Source organism: Pyrus communis, chromosome 6 (genome assembly GCF_041283825.1).
Source record: "Pyrus communis isolate YQ-2024b chromosome 6, ASM4128382v1, whole genome shotgun sequence".
Lineage (NCBI taxonomy): Eukaryota > Viridiplantae > Streptophyta > Magnoliopsida > Rosales > Rosaceae > Pyrus > Pyrus communis.
The window spans coordinates 19,137,637-19,159,647 of NC_142570.1; the positions used below are offsets into that span (position 1 = coordinate 19,137,637).

The window sequence follows — 22,011 nt, forward strand, 5'->3', positions numbered from 1 at the left end:
CTTTTCAGTTGCAATAATCGATTCAAATTCAACGACTAGATTTGGAAATATCCAAAGGTAGTTTAATTAAATTAGCCATAAATTTAAAGCATAAACTTAAAAATAGCAAATTATTGAGGGTCCCTTTGGTTGAAGATGATATATGAGTATGGTCTAACAATGTTCATTTAAAAATAATATTTTGGTGGGCTGTGATGGTCGAGAACGGAAAAGAAAGAAAGATGATGCTTTTCATTTTGCGAAGGATTTTAGTAATTAAGGGTATTAGTAGGGGTGGGCACGGGTTGGGTCGAGCCACACCCAAAATTAGAGAAACCGGACTAGACCCGTTTGAAAATCGTACGGGACAGCCCGGGTCAGGTAATAAAAAAAATAAGAACTGGACCTAACCCAGCCTATTTGAAACGGGCTGGTTCTTATGGGTCCACGAGTCCAATTTGGGTCTTTATTTTTTATTTTTTTATTTACATTTTTGTACAGATTGCAGAAACTAGAGATCTGTGACTCTGTACTATGTTGTTATGCTAAATGGACGAAATGAATCACCTGTTCCTTCCTTGCTAGTCGATCTCAAGTCAAATTTTGTACAAATTTTGAACAAGCATAGAAATAGAAAAGTTATGTTTAATTTTCTCTCTTTTCTCTAATAATTTATTTTCTTGTTGTATTAGTATTATAACTTCCTATAACTTCTATTTTACAAAATTTGGTTCATATTTTTTTAAAATTCTATTTTACAAAATTTGGTTCAAATCCAACCGTTCGCTGATATCACTTAACCATTGAATTTGAATTTAAATTGTATTTTTTAAATAATAAATTATATTTAACTCTTTAGCCATCGGTTAGAAATGAAAACAAATATGACCGTATGCTATTTATTAAAATAAAGGCTAAAACGAGCTATCTGCTAGCCCTCTAGAGATGGCCTAAGGTCCCCGAACTCGTCCGACTCCCATTAACTCTGCTCGCGGCTTAAGAGTCGCCGATGGCGGCAGCGGCAGCCGCAGCTTCACCCTGCATCTTCTGCCAGATCGCTGGAAAGCCCACCTCTACCACTCTCCTCCACACCGTCTGCTTGCTCTCTCTATTTACGCATTTCATTTTCCCTTCCACTCGGTTTGGTTGCTCAGAAAGTTGAGCTGCCATATGGGCTTTATCCCCTTCCGATTTTCTCAGCAACCAAACGTTGCTTTCCGTAATATGTTGATCTTGTTGCTGTAATTCAGTAATTGGTCAACTGGGGTTTTCTTGCAGGATGAAAAGGTCTTTGCTTTTCAAGACATCAACCCTGCTGCTGTAAGGTACTGATAGAATGTAATTTCTCCAATTTTTATTCATCAATTTTACCATTTTAATTGAATTTTAAGTCATTTTCCAATCTAATCCTGTGTAGGCATTACTTGGTTGTTCCAGTGGATCATATTCCAACTGTTAAGGATCTTCAGAGGAGACCTGAAGACTACTCTTTGGGTAATCTAATCTCAATCTGTTGGTATATTTGGATCAAAATCATATATGATTGAACCAATGTGTGACTTTTCTTCTTATTTCTTAATTTCTTAGCCACTTTTGTTGTTGATACGCTTCGTGATTATTTTCTCCATTGTTTTCGTTGTTATACAGTAAGTCACATGTTAGAAGTGGGGAAAAAGCTAATACAACGAGATGCACCGCAATGCCATCAGTACAGGTATTGCCTTTGCGATTCAAGTTTTTTCATAGTATTATTTTCGGGGTTGTAATTGCGTGCACAAATAGATTGATCTTGAGAAGCTACTTCGTGTAAATTTGTGTTAAGATTTGTTTCACGTCAGTATGCTTTCCAAATTAGTTACACACCGCATTTTCGGCATGCCTAACAAATTGCTTAATGCAGAAATGAGCTGAAAGAAAACAGAACAATCGATTCGTTTTCTAAAGTATTTATATGCATCTAAACGATGATGTTATGAGATAATTGATGCCCCTTTGTTCTAATATCATGTCAGTCAAACAGATTGCGTAATGCAGAAATGATCTGGTGAAGAAAGTGAATGTTAGTTAATTATGTAATTTGGTGTGTCCCTGACCAATTTGGCCCTTTATGGCTTCTTTGGAAGTGGGCCTTGTTCTAAAAATCCCCGCCTAGCGCCGCCTAGGTGCTAGGTGCTGACCACCGCCCTGATTAATCCTAGGCGTTTGAAATTAAGAAAGGGTGCCTAGACCTACTTAGGCGCCCACTCCTGCCTAGGCACCCGTCTAGGTCGCGACTCACTTAGACAAAAAATAGATAACTTTCATTTTACATTTTATTTTTTTAATAAAAGACGTTGAATAATTAGATGAACACACATTATATGTTTGTTCCATGTTTTTATTATGTTCTAATACATGATAATATGTCATTCTATTTTACAATGTATGTATTCCAATATTTTTTAAAGTATAAACAGACACTTATTTACACGATATATAATAAATTTACTTAAATCCGCCTAGTTCGCCTAGGCCCCAGTCCGCCGCCAGACTAGCGCCAAGTGTCTTTTAGAACCTTGGAAGTGGGTCTTTCTGTAAATGAGTTTGTGGGATTGCTTGTGAATCCTTAAATGAATATACAATAGTTCAACATTTGAACTTGAATTAGAACAAGCATGCACGCATCATTATCTGGAAATGATTGGGTCAAAATAATAGGATTTTATTTCAATAATAAAAGAGTTTTGATTATGATTTTAGACTTCCCTTTTGACAGATTTGGATTTCATCAGCCTCCATTGAACTCCGTTAACCATCTTCATCTACATTGTTTCGCACTACCTTACACACCCAGGCAAGCTATTTGGGGTTTTCACAGTCGTTTTGTACCTCGGGGATTTCTCTTACATGATTACATCCTGCTTGTTCATTGAACTGACATGCTTACTTATACTTGAACAGATGGAAGTGTATAAAGTATTTGTCTGTGGGATCAATTGGATTTGTTGAAGCTGAAAAGCTGCTGGGCAAGATCAAGCCTTTGCCACCAGGTATTTCAAAAGTTTAATGTGCGTCGTAAGTAGTAGTTGAAACTTGAACACGACTACATTGGCTTTCTGTAAAATTACGCCTGATGAATTATGTATTGTCGATTGTTCTTAGTCTTATAGTCTGCATTTCTTCAGTGATGCTTTTGTTTCAGCTTTTTGGTGCAGTGTACAAATTACTGTACATGCTCATAAGAAATACTAAGATATAGAAAGATCCAGCAGCAGCAATTTCTGGTGTATGAACTTAGTTGGTAATCTCCCTTAGCGGACATCATACCACATTTGTTTATGGGTTTTTAAGGTAGGTCCTTGAAGCGATACGATCTCTACTTGTGTCAGTGCGAGGGCGGGATAAACAAGCTCGTGAAGCTGAACGTGGCAGGGCGTTTTATAAGCTAACAATGCAGGCATAACTACTACTCACCCTTCTGGTGTATTTTTAAATTGGTCCTTATAACATTTTAAAACTTTTGAAATAATTACATAACATCTTGAAAAATGGAAATTTGTTAAGTCACTAATGTTAAGTGATGGAGTCATTGACGTTAAGTGATGTTGTCACTAACATTAAGTTATGATGTGGACAAATAACGAAATTGGTTTTCACTAGCATGTCATTTATGTAGCGTTGTATCCTCAAATGGACCAATTTATCCAAGTTAAACTCTAAGTTTGCTTCATTGAAAGGGGTTGGTGTGGGGATTTAGAGCTCCATATATAATGTGAGAGTGGAAGCCCACTTCAATACTACTACGTCATCACTTAACGCTTAGTAACCTAACTTCAATACTACTATGTCATCACTTAACACTTACTTGTTTGGAATGTTTTTGAAATGTTGGAGCCAGTTTAGAGCTTCCATTTCCAAAGAAGCAATTCCTAAATATCGGATCATCACCATGCCAGTTTCTTCAAACAACTTCTTATTCTTCTTCCTATTGCCCTCTTTATTTCTTGGTATACTTCTCTTAAGCATCATGACTACCACTCTGGAGAAACTCGGCCGTGTAGAGTCAACTCTTTGGGAGGATTAGGGGAGCACAGATTCATCTTTTATTTCGTTGGAAGCAATTATGCCCTACAATAAAGAACAACTTGCATTACACGGGTAAACAGACACATGGCATGATATGCCAATAAAACAAAGATATGTGAACAAAAACTTACTCGTATCTTTATTTTATTAGTTGTAAGTAATAAGGGGAAACTTAAGACGTACAAGTTACAACCCTTCTTAAATATTAATAATTGAAAAGGCATTATACTAATCTGTATTGAGGTCTGAAGGTTAAAACAATCTGCTTGTGGCGTTGCTTATCCTTAATGTCTTCAGTTTTAGTTGTAAGTAATTAATTAAGAGAATAATTTGCAACTAAAACCTCTCAAACAACAAGACTAATTGAATGGATTAAAAACCTCCGTGTTAATTTCTAATCACTTTTCTTTTGAGATTTACAGTATGTGTGTTCTTCACAATTTGAAATTTTTTAAGACTTGTACTACTTTTAATTTCAATGGAAATTACGGATAACTACTACTCACCCTTCTGGTGTATTTTTAAATTGGTCCTTATAACATTTTAAAACTTTTGAAATAATTACATAACATCTTGAAAAATGGAAATTTGTTAAGTCACTAATGTTAAGTGATGGAGCCATTGACGTTAAGTGCTGTTGTCACTAACATTAAGTTATAATGTGGACAAATAATGAAATTGGTTTTCACTAGCATGTCATTTATGGAGCATTGTATCCTCAAATGGACCATTTTATCCAAGTTAAACTCTAAGTTTGCTTCTTTGAAAGGGGTTGGTGTGGGGATTTAGAGCTCCATATATAATGTGAGAGTGGAAGCCCACTTCAATACTACTCTGTCATCACTTAACGCTTAGTAACCTAACTTCTATCTAGTTCAAAAGATAGACAGTTGTTTACTTGTTTGGAATGTTTTGAAATGTTGGAGCCTGTTTAGAGCTTCCATTTCCGAAGAAGCAATTCCTTTAGCTTTGTAGCACAATTGGAATAAATATCGGATCATCACCATGCCAGTTTCTTCAAACAGCTTCTTATTCTTCTTCATGTTGCCCTCTTTATTTCTTGGTATACTTCTCTTAAGCATCATGACTACCACTCTGGAGAAACTCGGCCGTGTAGAGTCAACTCTTTGGGAGGATTAGGGGAGCACAGATTCATCTTTTATTTCGTTGGAAGCAATTATGCCCTACAATAAAGAACAACTTGCATTACACGGGTAAACAGACACATGGCATGATATGCCAATAAAACAAAGATATGTGAACAAAAACTTACTCGTATCTTTATTTTATTAGCACGAAATACTACCGGTATACTTACGTCATGTAAGTTCAATTGAATTTTACGGCTTAATCTCGTATATTCCATAATTCTGTGTAAATAGGTACATACAATCCTTGTTACAAAAGGAAATAAATAAAGGACATATAATCCTTCCTAAACAAGACACTAATAATTACATAATATTTACATTCCTTTTCTCTTAAACATTGACTTATTCCAATACTCCCCCTCAAGTTGGAGCATAGATATTACTCATGCCCAACTTGACTAGTGAATCATCAAAACGCCTACTACACACGGCATGGGTAAGAATGTTTGCAAGTTGTTCTTTTTGAGTTCATAAATGGTATTGACACAATATTCTTCTCTAGCTTTTCTTTGATAAAATGTTCGTCAACCTCCATATGTTTAGTCATGTCATGCTGTACTGGATTCTCAGCTATTTCTCCAGCGGACTTATTATCACAATACAACTCCATTGCTTATGTCTGTTTAAAACTGAGACTCCAAAGTAACTTCTGTAGCCAAAGAATCTCACACACACCCTGTGCCATTCCCTTATACTCGGCTTCAGTAGAGGATCTTGATACTACATTTTGTTTCTTGCTTCGCCAAGTGACCAAATTACCTCCAACAAATGTAAAATACCCAGATGTAGACCTTCTATCAGTCACATCACCTGACCAATTAGCATCAGTAAAACCCTCAATCCTCATATGTCCATGACACGCGTACAAGATCCCTTTACCAGGTGCAGACTTCAAATAAGCCAAGATTCTCGTTACTGCCGCCATATGATCCATGCTTGGTGAGTGCATGAATTGACTCACCACACTTACAACATAGGCAATATCCGGACGAGTGTGAGATAAATATATCAACCTCCTAACCAGTCTTTGATACCTACCTTTGTCAACCAGTTCTTGATCTGGATAAATCCCCAAATAATGTTTTTCCACGATGGAAGTGTCCACTGGTTTACATCCCAGCATCCCTGTTTCTTTTAATAAATCCAGAACATATTTATGTTGAGACAAGAAAATGCCTCTAGATGACCGAGCAACCTCCACGCCAAGAAAATATTTCAAATCTCCCAAATTCTTCATCTCAAATTCGACAGCCAGGTTTCGCTCTAGCCTCATCATTTCTTCTGTATCATCACCCGTTATTATCATGTCATCCACATAAATAATTAAGGCCGTCACTTTTCCACTTCTTCGTTTCACAAATAATGTATGATTAGAGCGACTCTGAAAATACCCAATTCTTCTCATCACTTGAGTGAATTTTCCAAACCATGCACGAGGTGATTGCTTAAGTCCATAAAGTGACCTTAACAATCTACATACTTCGGTTTTCCCTCTGGTATTGAACCCTGGAGGAAAATCCATATATACCTCTTCTTCCAAATGCCCATGTAGAAAATCATTTTTTACATCAAATTGTTTCAATGGCCAATTCAGATTTGCAGCTAAAGAGATTAGAACACGTACTGTATTCATCTTCGCCACTGGAGAAAAAGTTTCTTGATAATCAACACCATAAGTCTGAGTATAACCCTTTGCCACTAACCTTGCTTTATACATGTCTACTGATCCGTCTGCCTTGTATTTAATTGTAAAGACCCATTTATACCCAACCGGTTTCTTTCCTTTAGGTAGCTTCGTTACCTCCCATGTATCATTCTTATGTAATGCCATCATTTCTTCATCCATTGCAGCAACCCATTTAGGATCCTTCAAGGCCTCCTTAACTCTGGTTGGTGCTTGGATTACTTCTTTATTACTTACCCAGACTTGGCGTTCCGGGGCAAGGTTCGAGCATGACACATAATTAGCAATTGGATACTTCACTTTTCCTTCAGAAGAAAACTTGTTAGGAGGAACACCATGATTTTGCCATAGTGGCAACTTATATGTACTCACAATGTTATCTGGATTAGTTACATGAGTACCAGTAGTACTTACCTCAGGGATATTCAGAGGAGACATATTGGGTGGCACTATCGAAGTCGAGAGAGGGGGGGTTGCGGGTTCGATAAGCAATGGCGTGACGGGGGCTCGGCAGCTTCATGCCGACTTTCTTCATCACATTCGGCAAGCTGTTGCCGAGAAGGCTCAGGTGGCTGAATAAAACTCCAGTGCTCGGTAGGCTCTTGCCGTGAGCCTTCACGGCTCATTTCTGCAGTATGCCGAGAGCTTTCACAGCTCCCTTCTTCAGTACACTCTTTCCTTAAGCCACATATTTCCAACCACCCAAGATCACCGATAATATTCTCCCCCTGGTGATCAGAAGGTGATGGAATCGAAACATAGAAATACTCAAACTCTAAAAAAAGTAACATCCATGGTCACATACATATGGCTTGTTTCAGGATGGTAGCACTTATGCCCTTTTTGTTGAGGAGCAAAACCAAGGAAAACACACCGGTGGGCACATGGATCCAACTTACTACAATGAATCTTATGAATATGAACATAATCTACACACCCAAAGACACGGGGAGTAAGGGTATTGGTGGACACGACTGGAACAAACTCCGTCAACACTTGGAGAGGTGTACGAAAGTCCAACACCCGGGATGGCATACGGTTAATGACATACATAGCATAAGTGACCACATCATGCCAGAACCGGTTAGGTACGGATGCACCAATAAACAAGGCACGAGCAGTCTCCAAGATATGACGGTTTTTTCTCTCCGCAACTCCATTTTGTTATGGGGTATAAGGATAAGTAGTTTCATGCAAGATTCCTTGATCCCGGAGAAAGTTAGAAAACTCGGAACCAATATATTCACCTCCATTATCAGAGCGGAGAACCTTAATAACAGAGGAATATTGTGTTGCAACCATTTTGGAGAAGGATCGAAACACTATACTTACATCACTTTTATTTTTCATCACATAAATCCATGTCATACGTGTGCAATCAACCATAAAGGTAACAAACCACTTAATGCCAGACAAAGTACTAACAGGGGAGGGACCTCAAACATCTGAGTACACAAGATCAAAGGGTAATAATCTTTTATTCATACTAGAAGGAAACGAAGCACGATGACTATTTGTGAGAATACATACTTCACAATGTAAGTCTGATTCTTTTATTGCATGAAATAAACTAGGCAACATACGCCTTAAATAACCAAACGAAGCATGTCCTAACCGACGATGCAATAACCAAATTTCTTGTAAATTATTGATACGGGATGCTCGAATTGCATTAGCTTTGCCAGGAACAACATAATCCACATAGTATAACCCCTCTTTCTTAATGCCACACCCAATTATCGCCTTGGTCTGAATATCCTGAAGTAAACAAAAAAGTGGATACATAAGCACAACACAATCTAATTGCTCAGTAACTTGAGGAATAGATAACAAATTATGAGACCACAAAGGAACAAGCAGGCAATGATGAAGAGGAATGGCCGATGTGAGGTGCACTGTGCCAGCCCCCAAAACCAGTGTTGTTTGTCTATTGGCAGTTGCAATACATTTTCGTGAACTCATTGTCATACTAGTAAATAAATTCTTATCAAAAGTCATATGATTGGTTGCACCCGAGTCTAGAATCCAACCTGTATGATGTTCCATATAAAAGGCTAAAAAAGCATGCCCCATACCACCTGGAATAGACGGGGTTTCACTAGGAGTAGTCCTAGTCAGCAAACTATTACTCGGATCACCAGTGGGGGATACGACATCCTTGGGGGCAGTGGCCACGGATGCACGGCCTCCTCTTGCGCCACCAGCACCTCGTTCCTTGGCACGCAACTTTTTCTTCAATTTTGGAAACCAGTCAGGTACTCCATGTTTATGAAAACATGTATCTTCTGTATGACGGGTTTGCCTATAAAAGGTACATTTCAAGTCATCCTTATTTTCCCGAGTGAATGGCCGAGAAGTTGTTGATGATGAATGATTAAATGTGTAGCTACTGGAAGGTGGCCAGGACACCATAGCCACGGAAGAGACTTCTCCCTGATTCCCAACGTCATTAATACCCATCATCGTTGCATGGCGTTGTGCTTCCCGCCTCACAATAGAGAACACTTCATCCACAGATGGTAAAGGTTGTGATCTCAAGACATCACTACCCACCTTATCAAATATATCATCAAGCCCTGCTAAGAAAGCATACACACGATCTAGTTGGATCTCCTATCGAAGTGTCTTCAAGTCACCCGCACATTCCATCTTAATTGGTCTCATCTGATCCAATTCTTTCCAAACATCTTTGAGATCGGCATAGTATACACCGATAGGCCTCCCTTCTTGTCGAAGGTTGAATGACTTCACTTTCAACTCATAAATCTGAGAAATATCAGACCCGTCATAATACGTTCGAGAAACTTTTTCCCAAACTTCTCTAATAGTACGGTGATGGATGAAAAAACCCATTCCATGGAATTAATCAACCACCCTTTCACAATGGCATTCCCGGTCTCCCAAGCTTCATACTTAGCATTGTTTTCCTTGGGTTCTTTGATGCTTCTTGTCACGAACCCTTTCTTACCACGCCCAGCGATATGCATCTCCAATACCTTGGACCAAATAGGGTAATTTGATCCATTAAGTTTTATAGTACTAGGTACCACCGAAGCATCACTCTGAATAACAACTGGGTTTACGACTGAATTGTGGGAAAAGCCATGTGGTCCACCCTCCAACTTTAGCCCCATGTCACCTTTGTCACTTGCCATAGGTCACGACACACACAAGCACACTGCACAGCAAACACGCACACTGCACGACAAACTGTTCTTGCTGCAGGTATGCGATGAAAAAACCAGTTTGTCTTCCTATCTTCCCTCGCGACATACGCAGCACGGCAGCACAATGAGATTATGGTTACAGCTTGGCTCTGATGCCAAATTGAATTTTACGGCTTAATCTCGTATATTCCATAATTCTGTGTAAATAAGTGCATACAATCCTTGTTACAAAAAGGAAACAAATAAAGGACATATTATCCTTCCTAAACAAGACACTAATAATTACAGAATATTTACATTCCCTTTCTCTTAAACATTGACTTATTCCAATAACTTCTTGTTTGTACAATACCTCCAAATGAAGGACCATCTATCCCTAGTATTCCAAATAAGTTTACAGTACGTGGGGCGGCTGTGGCCGAATGAAAAACAAGACAAAGCCACTTATACTATGGTCTAGTGGTATTCCTCTTCACTTATAAGTCAGAGGTATTAGGTTTGATTTTCGCCAAAAGCGAATTTGAACCACATTATTATGTCTAACTTATTGTGAGGCTTAGCACACTTCCCCATAATATCTTTTTTTCAAAAAAAAAATGTAGAGTTTGGATTTACGTTTTTGGAGATTAGAACAAAAACATTTATAAAGTGTTGATATCCTATCATTTTGTGTATATTAGAAGAGATACTAATACATATTTTCCACATGAGATGATTTTTTACAAACGAATGGAGGTCGACTCTACGTTATTATTTACTTTAACATGATTTAACAAAATGTGTGAGAAGCTAAAAATGTGTGTTTATCGTTTCTCATTTTCCCTCCTCAATTTGGACAAAATTTAAAAACTGGCCTCCATTTTTCCTTTAAAGATTTAACAAACTTTAAATCTAATGAGTTATCTAATCCAATTTAATTGTGACATCCCACATCGCCCAGGGGTGTGATCCTTAAATGTATATTCCCATCCCTACCTAGCACGAGACCTTTTGGGAGCTCACTGGCTTCGAGTTCCATCGGAACTCCAAAGTTAAGTGAGTAACGCGCGAGAGCAATCCCATGATGGGTGACCCACTGAGAAGTTGCTCGTGAGTTCCCAAAAACAAAACCTTGAGGGAATGGTCCACATCACCCAGGGGTGTGATCCTTAAATGTATATTCTCATCCCTACCTAGCACGAGGCCTTTTGGGAGCTCACTGGTTTCGGGTTCCGTTGGAACTCCGAAGTTAAGTGAGTAGCACGCGAGATCATTCCTATGATGGGTGACCCATTGGGAAGTTCTCGTGTGAGTTCCCAGAAACAAAACCGTGAGGGCGTGGTCAGGGCCCAAAGCGGACAATATCGTGCTACGGTGGTGGAACGCGCCCAGGAAGTGATCCGCCTCGGGCCATGATGTGACAATTTGGTATCAGAGCCTAATCTTGGTCGTGGTGTGCCGACGAGGACGTCGGGCCCCTAAGGGGGGTGGATTGTGACATCCCACATCGCCTAGGAGTGTGATCCTTAAATGTATATTCCCATCCCTACCTAGCACGAGACCTTTTAGGAGCTCACTGGCTTCGAGTTCCATCGGAACTCTAAAGTTAAGCGAGTAACGCACGAGAGCAATCCCATGATGGATGACCCACTGGGAAGTTGCTCGTGAGTTCCCAAAAACAAAACCATGAGGGAATGGTCCACATCATCCAGGGGTGTGATCCTTAAATGTATATTCCCATCCCTACCTAGCACGAGGCCTTTTGGGAGCTCACTGGCTTCGGGTTCCGTTGGAACTCCGAAATTAAGCGAGTAGTGCGCGAGAGCATTCCCAGGATGGGTGACCCATTGGGAAGTTCTCATGTGAGTTCCCAGAAATAAAATCGTGAGGGCGTGGTCGGGGCCCAAAGTGGACAATATCGTGCTACGGTGGTGGAGCGGGCCCGGGAAGTGATCCGCCCTGGGCCGGAATATGACATTAATACTAAGCATCAAACGTGACTCTAATGAAGCCTTGAAATAAGATGGGAACTCACAAGTCACAACTCAGTTTGGTAAGAGCTTGAGGTCTTATTTAAACAAACAGAAGAAAAGTCTTTACATATACAAGTGAAGTTAACATTTTAATTTAAGCATGAGTTTCTGTATCATTGACCACAATTAGCATTGAATAATTAGTAAAAGCTTAATTAGTTGCCCTACTGGTTTGAAAGCAACAGAGTTTTAACGTTGAATGTAATTAATAAGGATGTTAAAGCAAGGGAGGGTGATTGGAAAGAAGGAAGGAGAGAAAAGGCAGCATCCTGCTTCAAATTCCTAAGCTTGATTTGCCTTTTGGTCAAAGCCAATGCAGAATATCAACAGAGTCAGACAGACCGGCCAAAAATAAGGCTCCTAATATTCTTTCTCCTCCCAATATTTTTCTTCTTTTATTTGAAAAGTTATGGTTAAGTACGTTAATATTTTGTGTTAATTTTTTAATAACTAAAAGAATACAAAAACCAATTTGTTAGAAGATAAGAGAAAATGGAATAGGAATAGAAAAAAAGAGCATCATACTCCCGCCTAAACTCACGTCACATGACAAATGCTGCCAACAGTGTTCTATCTTTATCTTTCTACAATTTCCCACTATTTATTTCTTTCTATTTGTCTTTGCCATTTCTTTGCAATACTTTTAACAAAAGAATAATTTGAACCACTATTTTATAGCTCTAATCTCTTTCCCTTAATCAAAATCGGTTTATTTGACAAGAATAATGATATGCACATTCCGTTTTCCCTTGGTTAGCACATCACTGTATATTTATGCCTCTTTATTCTATTCTATTTTATTTATTTGAAATATTGTGTGAAAATCATTTTCTGCTTGACAATACTTTTTAATAGATATAAAGTGCATAACTATTGGAAAAACTAATAAACATTTTTGTTTAAAAAGTACTTGGCTATGTGACTTTCCAGTCAGTATTTTCATGTGCTTTTTCAGCCAGTCTTAAAAAAGAAGCATTGCCAAATTAGCTAACAACTGTAGGTGCCCACAATTTTGGACAGGATCGATTTGATCGCATAATTGTTATCAAATAAGTATACAATATACAATCGAACGGTTTAATTCAATTCCATTTTAGCAAATATCCCCTGCAAACAGAATCAAACCAAACCAAGCCAATTTTGAAAAAATTAGGGAGGAGAATTCTTTCCCCACCTAATCTCTCCTCCCTTCTCCCTCCTTCTATTTAAATGGTTACGATTAAGTCACGTCAACATTTTGTATTGATTTTTTTTTATAGAGAGAAAGATAGAGAAAACTGTGAGAAAATAGGAGAGAATGGGATAAGAATATGAGGTAAAAGAATCCTAAAAGGATGAGAATAGGAGGTAAAAGAATCGTACTCCAAAATTTAGTGCGGACGGGTTTTGGGCTACGACCATTCTTTTCTCTTTTGCATTTTACAACTTTTTTTTAATTTTTTTAATTTTTAATTTTTTTTAAGAAGATTACATCTTACAACTTTGTTACCCCAATTACCTCAAAAATTACATAAATAATAATTCCTACATATTCATTATTTTCCATCACATAAAATCATTTTGAAATTCAACATGCCATCAAACTTCAAAGTTCAAAACCAATACACTTATCTAGTTACTAGCCACTTAGACATGTAACATAAAATAATATAAAAATAAATAAATAAGCGGTCGCAGTGGCGAATCTAAAATTCATACCTCATTTGATACTAGTATAAAAGTTCAAAACTTTTTTAAGATGAAGCAACTCAAGCAGAGGGCAAATTTGTTGAGTTCAAGTGATTTGTACTGAGTTTTGTTAGTGAGGCGTTTCATCAAGCACTTGATGGGCATGATGACATCTACTAGGCCTTGATGCCAATGCCTTTTGAACTTGCCGAGACATGTCTAGCTTCACCTGCCGCCGTCTACCAAGCAAGATTTCATCAAATGCAGAGATCATTATTAGGTTTTAACCCAAATTAGGTTTTAAACCAAACTGTCATAGGGTCCCCATAGATCCTTCCAAGCATTTTCTCGTTTTCTGTAAAGTCCACGGATCCATCTGGTCCCTTAATAGATATGCCTTTGAGTGGCCGGTCCAATTTGGTTTGTGCCATTTCATAAAAGCTCAAAATCAAAATCGAACCAAATTATAAAGTCTGTTTCATTTTGAACCGTTCGACATTTTTCTTGATCAAAATAAAATCAAATTTACCACTACGATTCAAATCAACAGGTTTGGTTAGTTTGATTTCAAGACCTACCGATGAAGACCAACTTATATGGTATGAGTATACCGTCATGGTAGCATTCCGTGTCAATAAAACAAGAATGTGTAGAAAAAAATTTAAATATTTTTGTTTCATTGGCACAAAATACTATCATAACGGTGTACCCATGTCATATAAGTTTTTTTTTTTTTTTTTAAAAACCCATGGCCTACCATTGCGTCCGCAATTATGGTCGATCTGGGGTTGCTCTGCTTTTTAATATCACAAGCATAATTTGAGTAGATCGGTTTTAGTCAACCTTTAAGTTGATCATATGAAGCATGAAAAATCGATACATGCATAAAAAGACCCCACGCTGGGGGAGGCCCGGGCCCATATGATAACGGAGGTGGATTGTCTACCCTCCAATTTCCATACTTTCTCTATACCTTCATGTTTGTGTGATCACGATTAAATCACGTCAACATTTTATATTTCTATTACTTTTTATTTTATTATTTCTATAAAAATTTAATATAAAATGTTAACGTGGCTTAACCGTAACCACACATCACAGAAGGGCATGGAAAAAGTATGGAAATGGGAGGACAGATAATCCACCTCCTATGATAACAACCTAAACATACCCTTTTTCTGTGGTTTGATAAAATGCCCTTGTATTATTGAGTCACTGTCATTGACACATCTTTTATTGGAATTTTTTTTATGAATTTTTAAAACAACCGATATTCTTATGCAGAAGGAGAGATATAATCTAGGTTGGTTCTATCCACACTTATTGTTATCTCTCACACACCCTTTTTAATTTTTAGCCGTCAGATCGAATAAATTGAAGAAGATCAATGCACACACAATTAACAAGGGTGTGTGAGAAGTAAAAAGGTGTGTGTGAGGTAAAAAGGTGTGTGTGAATAGCATTACCCCTAATCTATTTTACAAAAGAGAGGACTGAGCAAGACCACACCCATAGACCACTAATTAGCTATCTAACTTAACACATATAATACGTCGTCGTCCCATGTAATTTGAAATTATAATTTTTCACTTACAAATAGGGATGGACAAGGTTTGGTTTTGTGAAATTTTTAGTGAAACTAGAACCGAAACTGAATATTTTTTTTTTATTTGGTTCGGTGTGGTTTTGAGGCCAAAACCGAAATGAAACAAACTATTTGGTTCGATGCAGTTTCAAACGGTTTCGGTTCAAAGAAAAAAGGGTTTAAATCTAATACTTATCTACACATAAAACTGTCTCATTTCCCATATGATAGATTAATTAATGAACCCATGTCCATAGTCATTGACTGAGTGAGGATATTTTGATAATCTATTTTCATCCAAAATATGGACTATATCTGCAGCAAACTAGCAACAATGCACAACTATGAAAGAAAGTGATGAATGACAATATTCTAGTGTGGTAAAGTCCATACTAAATGTATAGACTCGAACAAACAACTTATTATTAAAACATGACATCTAATAGGAACATTTAATTAGATGTTTATTAATATTTGCAGTGCGGTTCGGTTTCGGTTTTGGTAAGCTTTTCAAAAGCCAAAACCGAAACAAAATCGTTTCTTACAGCAGTTTGATTTCAAAACCGAAATCGTTTCAAAACCGCAAACCAAATGTTCCATGCGATCCGATTGGATTCGTGTTTCGATTTTGGTTTTCGATTCCAAGTGCCCAACCCTACACCCCTACTTACAAATACTAAAGGATGAAGAAAACTATAGATAATAATATAAAAGAACTGTTATTAATACTCCAAAAATGTCTAACTACATTCCTCACAAGTGTATTTTTCTTTCTAAATATAAAAAATTTGAAGTGCAAAATAAAAATTTTAAAGTGCTAATAATAATTTCTTAATATAATATAAGTTGGCAATTAATATGAATTTAGAAAAACTTATAAAATCATCCAAGATACGAGGGTTTAAAAAGTCCTAGTGGTCTGACTGATTCTTCGATAAGAATAGTAGCACGGCAGCAGGTGGCTGGCAACTCCTTCTGCCCGGATACTTCGTTCATTTCAAGGCAGATATTTTTAAGTTGAAAAAATTGAAGGGATTTTGGGATCTTCTCCAGTCACAATCAAACATATCCACATCAGAAATGTCATCTGGAAAACAGTTTGCAGTTTGTTGGTTCAGACCTCCCAAATCATGAAAGTCCTATGCTTCAAGCTAAAACAACCAGTTGAGAGAGAGAGAGAGAGAGAGAAAGAGAGAGAGCAGATGGGACAAACAAAACAATCATAGAACACTTTTTATATTTTATTTTATCTTATTTTTAAAAGTAAATTGTAGTAATATTCTTTTAATTTTAACTCAATTAAAGTAAATGTCATTTAACTAAAAATCCATTACTATTGATCTCTTAACTCATCAAAACATGCAGCTATGGTCTTTCAACTAAAAATTCATTATCATTGGTCCCTCAAATTTAATCCAACTGAAGAAATGTTCCTTCAACTTTAATCCAATTTGAGCAATGATCCCTTAACTTTAACCCAATTTGAGCAATGGTCCCTCAACTTTAACCCAATTGTAACAATGATCATTCTAACATAACTCGTTTTGACAAATTTCTGACGAAGTTGACGAAAATGACCATAGCTACACATTTTGATGAGTTAAGAAATCCTAATTGTAGCAATGATCATTCCAACATAACTCATTTTGTCAAAATTTTGACAAAATTGATGAAAATGACCATAGCTACACATTTTGATGAGTTGAAGGATCAATGGTAATGAATTTTTAGTTGAAGGACATTTGCTCTAATTTGATTAAAGTTGAGGGACCATTGTTACAATTTACTCTATATTTAAAGGAATAGGATTCTCTTTGTGAAATGATCGTAGGGATCAGTTCATCCTAGCTGTTAATCAGCCATCCTACTACAAAAATTATTTTAAATTATTTTATTTAAAATTGAACACAAACAATAACTAACGAAAGATGATCGTACGATATACGATGAACGACTAAAATGAATTGATTCCCTAAACTCCTCACAAGGAGGATAGGATCCTAGTCCATTTTTATGAGATAGGACAATTTGCAAGAATTACTGGAAAACTGGACCTCAAGCTGAAGCAGAAGAGCACATTGACAACCCAACAACAACTAGAATAATAGTTTCGATTGTTTACGAGATTCTGTAATTTCTCAACAAGTATCGCATTATACTACGTTCTTCTTCAATGCAATGTGGGGTAGTACCTAATTACTAAATGAGTTAAAAGGCAAGTAAACGAACACCACTTGACATTGCAAGTAAAACCCAACATTACTTGAATTTTGCTATAATAATAAAAGAAATAAAAAAAATGAACAATTCAACTTTCTGTATTCTAGTCAACAGCAATACATATAACAAGTTGTTACTGCAGTTGGAACTCGACCAAACAGTTGTTGAAACTTGAAACTGCATAAACAAAAATGAATAATGGTCCCAATACGGAAAAGAAAGAGCGAATCGATTGATATATGAGTGAAAAATATCGAAAAAGTGTTTCAATCTTCACCCATTTGATCTAAATGTTGCTCGGATAATCGAATTTTTTTTACCTTTGGATCCGAGTTTTGATGGAGAAGTCTGTTACTTTTTACATTTTTACGCATCCGATAGCACGCTAAATTCATCATCTTCTTCCGGAGCAGGCAGGTTGAGATCTATGAAACCCTCTTTAACTTCAGTTTTTGCAGCCATTGATACAACCATTGATCTTGAAGAACCCGAAAGGTGAGATCTTTTGTGACCGCCAAGAGCTTGACCGGAACCAAATATTTTGTAGCAAAAGGGGCACTCAAACAGCTTCTCACCACCTGCATTGTTGATTGCTTCCTCCTCGTTCCGAAAGCAAATCTTTTTGTGGCCGCACATTGCTTGAAAAGATCGAAACAGTTTGTTGCATTTCTCACACCGATTCTTCCCTCGAAGTTTCTTCGATTTGACCCCCTCCAGCTCCTCCACTACTTGCCTACTATGTTCTTGAACTTGAACCGATTGATCTGCTTGCTGATGATCATGTAATCTTATCATCCACACATCTCTTGACAGCATCATAAGGCACATAGCAACATCTTCTTCCGGAGAAGTATCGGAGACCGAGCTCACCGGCTCAAGCTCTGCCGCTAGAGTAGGAGACTCGGCCAAACGCGGCGGTGTTGAAATTGTCAACTTGGGTTTTTTCTTCAACTCCAAATTCTGGCTCTGCAGATTATCTGTAACAACAACGAATGATCTTCGATTCCGCTTGGATCGTCTCCGAGTTGGGTTTCTTGACTCGGTCTCACTCTCTCTGTCTTGAATCACCGACCCAGCATCAACAAAAGAAAACTCAGGATCCGCAAGCCGGAAACTCCTCTTTGGGTTCTCTCTCAGCCCATAAGTCAAACCCTTTTCCTCTTCTTGTTCTTCTTGCAAATGTTGTTCTTCTTTTTCTGGTTCCTCGCCGGAGGAGGAAGATGAAGACGAGTCGGACTCAGTGATTTGGTAAGTTTTAGGGGGAAGAGGAAAAGTTGCCAAGTGAGCCTTCATATGACCACCCAGTGCTCTGCCATTAGCAAAAGCCCTAGAGCAGAGCTTGCATCTGTGCCTCTCCATAGGCACAGTACACAGCAGAGCAGAGCTAAGAACGGAATTTAAGGCCCTCTCTCTACTTTTTGGAGAATACTAGTAGGCATTAGAGAGAGATTGAGAACTTAAGAGGAGTAGGTGACAAGCATACCTTCACCAAAAGACACGCACAACCAGAAATTATATACCAATTTTTTTTAAAAACACAGAAGAAAATATGAAAAAACAGTTGTGAAGTTTAAAATAATAAAAGAATTGATGATAATTATAGGGCTATTTTACTAAAGAAAAATAGGGATGGGGGCCGTTGGTAGGGGAGGGAGAAGAGAAAATTTAGCGATTCTATGGTGATGATTTTTTATCTTATCGTCTTTATTTATAGTAGTAAGAATTTATCTTCAATTGATTTTATGGTGATTATTTGGAGATGGGATATTGGGATAATGATGGAAATATCCATGATTAATTGATTGTGATTTGATGAAATTTATCTTCAATTGAGAATGTATTAAAGATATGATTTAGTGATTTAATTCTATCTTTAATACCGTTGACTTTTCCACGCCACGAGCAGGGAGCCTTGAGCCAAAACAATGTCGTTTTAGAGCTGCAAGCTAGGCTCGGGGCTAGCGTTGTTGCAGGCGGCAGCTCTAGGCTATGGCGGCTTGCAATTAGGGTTTTGAAAAAAAACCTAATTTGCTCATATTTTCTTGTTGTTTATTGTTCACACAATTCAACATAGCAATATCGAATAATAACAAAATAGATTATTACGTGTGTGTGTGTATTGAACAATACATGCAGTACAGGGCAATATATAAAGCATAAATAAATTGAGGGTTCATGCACTATGGTGAATGTTTTTATGCTATCAAGACTTATGAACTCAATTTTGTGTTTTATAAGGGTGAAACTACAAAAGCCTTTGAATGCTAGTTGTAGAAGAACCTCCTCCAAAAACCTTTAGTTTCTTAACGCATCAACGACATCGTGCTGATAACGTGTTGTATGCCTATTTTACTGAGGAAAAGTAGAGAGAAAGGACAACGATAAGGAGAGGGAGAGGAGAGATTTGAGTCATTAGCATCACAATATATATTTATAGTAATACGGAACAGAAAATCTTTACCTTTTAAGTAATATATTACAACTAGAAAACTATCTAAAAGATATTATAGAATCATATTGAGATTTACATAATCATATTCCTAATTAATTTAGGACTGCAACACTCATTAATTTTTTTTAGTGTGCCGAAAAACTTATAAAGTGTGATCATGAATGGGTAAAGGGGGACAAGTAACATGCAATCCTTGCCCATTTCAGTAGGAAACTTTTCTTTTTACCACTTTCTGGATTAGGCAATTAAACTCCTCCCATGCCATGTTTTTAAAGGGTTTTACTTTAATTTTTTATGTATGTTTATATATGTATAGTCAGTGTGAGTGTTGTATTCATTGCAAGGCCATTATGGATTTGTTAGTTTCAAGACCAAATTGATTGTGTAACATGGCGTTAGTTTAAAATTTATGGGCGATCATTTTTGGTCATTTGCAAACTTTGTTGAAGCCACATTGCATGTCTTAATCTGAATAAAATTCAATTTTTTTGGTATACCAAGTTTTCTTTAACTTGAAGACTTGAAATTTCCCTTTTTTCCCATAACTTTGTTCCTCTCCTACTTCCTTTTTTTTTAATTTGTTAATGATTCCCCCTTTTCTTTTTCCTTTATTCTTTAAAGAGAATTTTTTTTTCAATTTTTTATTTTTCATATCAACAATAATCAATTGAAAACATTACATAAAAACATTACTCTAGCTAGCATGACCATCTGTGATTTAGTTTGATTTTCTATCATTGATACATTTGCTTAACCCATGTAATTCAAGCTTGTAAATTGAGCAAACTTATCCCCTTAAAAATAGAAGTGACCTTTCTTAGCATGCTATCAACGTTGATTTTATGTTAGATTTATTTTTTCTCACACATTTTAACAATACAAGGGTGAGATTTGAGAGGCATAAAAGTAAAAAAAAAGAGTTAGGTTTGTTAGAACAGTATGCGCCAAGTGATAGGGATCATGTGTTACCAAGCATTACAGATTTAGGCTTTCAATGCCCGATTTGAGCCCAATGCCCCGCCGTATGGAAGAGAACGGCATCACAAAAAGAACATAGTATTTGTCTTGATACAAATACATTTTTACCCAGAATTCTAATGTTTACTAGCACTAAACAAGAAGTTTTGAGGAAATTTTTAGTATTTTGTTACTATCATATTTTGTGCATACTAAAAATTCTAGCAAGCCTAGAGTTGGGAAGACTAAACGCCTCAGAGCAAATAAAAAGATAAACACATTTAATCGCTTATTCTAAAACTCCAAAAGCCGTGGTCATTAATTTTAGATGGCACCATTGGAGCTATACGTACTTTTACTGGTATATATTTATTACATTCTGATACTTACAGCAAAAATGGTGGTGGCTAGTCATATCTAAATTTAATTAAGTACGAACCAGCTCGAGCTGAGGAGGACCAGTGACATGATCCCGGCACGCTTGCTAGGGTAGTTACAGTAACATAATGATAAGGAGATCAAAATTTTTAAATTAAATTTACAAATTAAGTAATATGATTATTGATAATTGAATATTATTTAAACATTAATTAACATATTTATTTAATTTGTAAATTTAATTTAAAGTACTAACCGGATAATTAATATTTGCTAATGTCCTACTTTTACCTGTGTCGCATCCCGGCCCGGGACGGATCACTTCCCAGGCCCGCTCCACCTCCGTAGCACGATATTGTCCGCTTTGGGCTTACCATTCCCTCACGGTTTTGTTTTTAGGAACTCACGAGCAACTTCCCAGTGGGTCACCCATCATGGAATTGTTTTAGCCCCCTTCTCGCTTAACTTCGGAGTTCCTACAGAACCCGAAGCCAGTGAGCTCCCAAAAGGCCTCGTGCTAAGTAGGGATGAGAATATACATTTAAGGATCACTCCCCTGGGCGATGTGGGATGTTACAATCCATCCCCCTTAGGGGCCCGACGTCCTCGTCGGCACATTTCCGGCCAGGGAATGGCTCTGATACCAAATTGTCACATCCCGGCCCGGGGCGGATCACTTCCCGGCCCCGCTCC

The 22,011-nt window shown here is 37.3% G+C and overlaps 2 protein-coding genes across 7 annotated transcripts; one reads left to right on the plus strand and one right to left on the minus strand.

Moving 5' to 3' along the window:
* The first annotated feature begins 882 nt into the window (after positions 1–882).
* LOC137711526 (bifunctional adenosine 5'-phosphosulfate phosphorylase/adenylylsulfatase HINT4) lies at positions 883–3,614 on the plus strand. Of its 6 annotated transcripts, none has more exons than XM_068450764.2 (7): positions 883–1,072; positions 1,258–1,304; positions 1,397–1,473; positions 1,627–1,693; positions 2,735–2,812; positions 2,920–3,008; positions 3,310–3,614. In XM_068450764.2, the coding sequence occupies exons 1-7, from the start codon at positions 989–991 to the stop codon at positions 3,405–3,407; spliced, it is 540 nt and encodes a 179-aa protein (XP_068306865.2). In that variant the 5' UTR covers positions 883–988; the 3' UTR covers positions 3,408–3,614. The 6 variants fall into 6 exon arrangements, with proteins under 6 accessions (XP_068306865.2, XP_068306866.2, XP_068306868.2 ...); XM_068450765.2 differs by lacking the exon at positions 3,310–3,614 and adding an exon at positions 3,144–3,236; XM_068450767.2 differs by lacking the exon at positions 3,310–3,614 and adding an exon at positions 3,161–3,236.
* Positions 3,615–17,611: 13,997 nt separating this feature from the next.
* Positions 17,612–19,021, minus strand: LOC137709707 (zinc finger protein ZAT4-like). The gene has a single exon (XM_068448688.2). It carries the CDS (start codon positions 18,888–18,890, stop codon positions 17,898–17,900), a length of 993 nt encoding a protein of 330 aa, XP_068304789.2. The 5' UTR covers positions 18,891–19,021; the 3' UTR covers positions 17,612–17,897.
* Positions 19,022–22,011: the final 2,990 nt, after the last annotated feature.

What these genes read in the sequence shown, in the direction of transcription:
- LOC137711526 (XM_068450764.2), top strand. Translation starts at nt 989, where the DNA reads ATGGCGGCAGCGGCAGCCGCAGCTTCACCCTGCATCTTCTGCCAGATC. An exon ending in ACCTGAAGACTACTCTTTGG is followed by an intron (nt 1,474 to 1,626) that starts GTAATCTAATCT and finishes GTTGTTATACAG; the next exon opens with TAAGTCACATGTTAGAAGTG. An exon ending in GCACTACCTTACACACCCAG is followed by an intron (nt 2,813 to 2,919) that starts GCAAGCTATTTG and finishes ATACTTGAACAG; the next exon opens with ATGGAAGTGTATAAAGTATT.
- LOC137709707 (XM_068448688.2), bottom strand. Translation starts at nt 18,890, where the DNA reads ATGGAGAGGCACAGATGCAAGCTCTGCTCTAGGGCTTTTGCTAATGGC.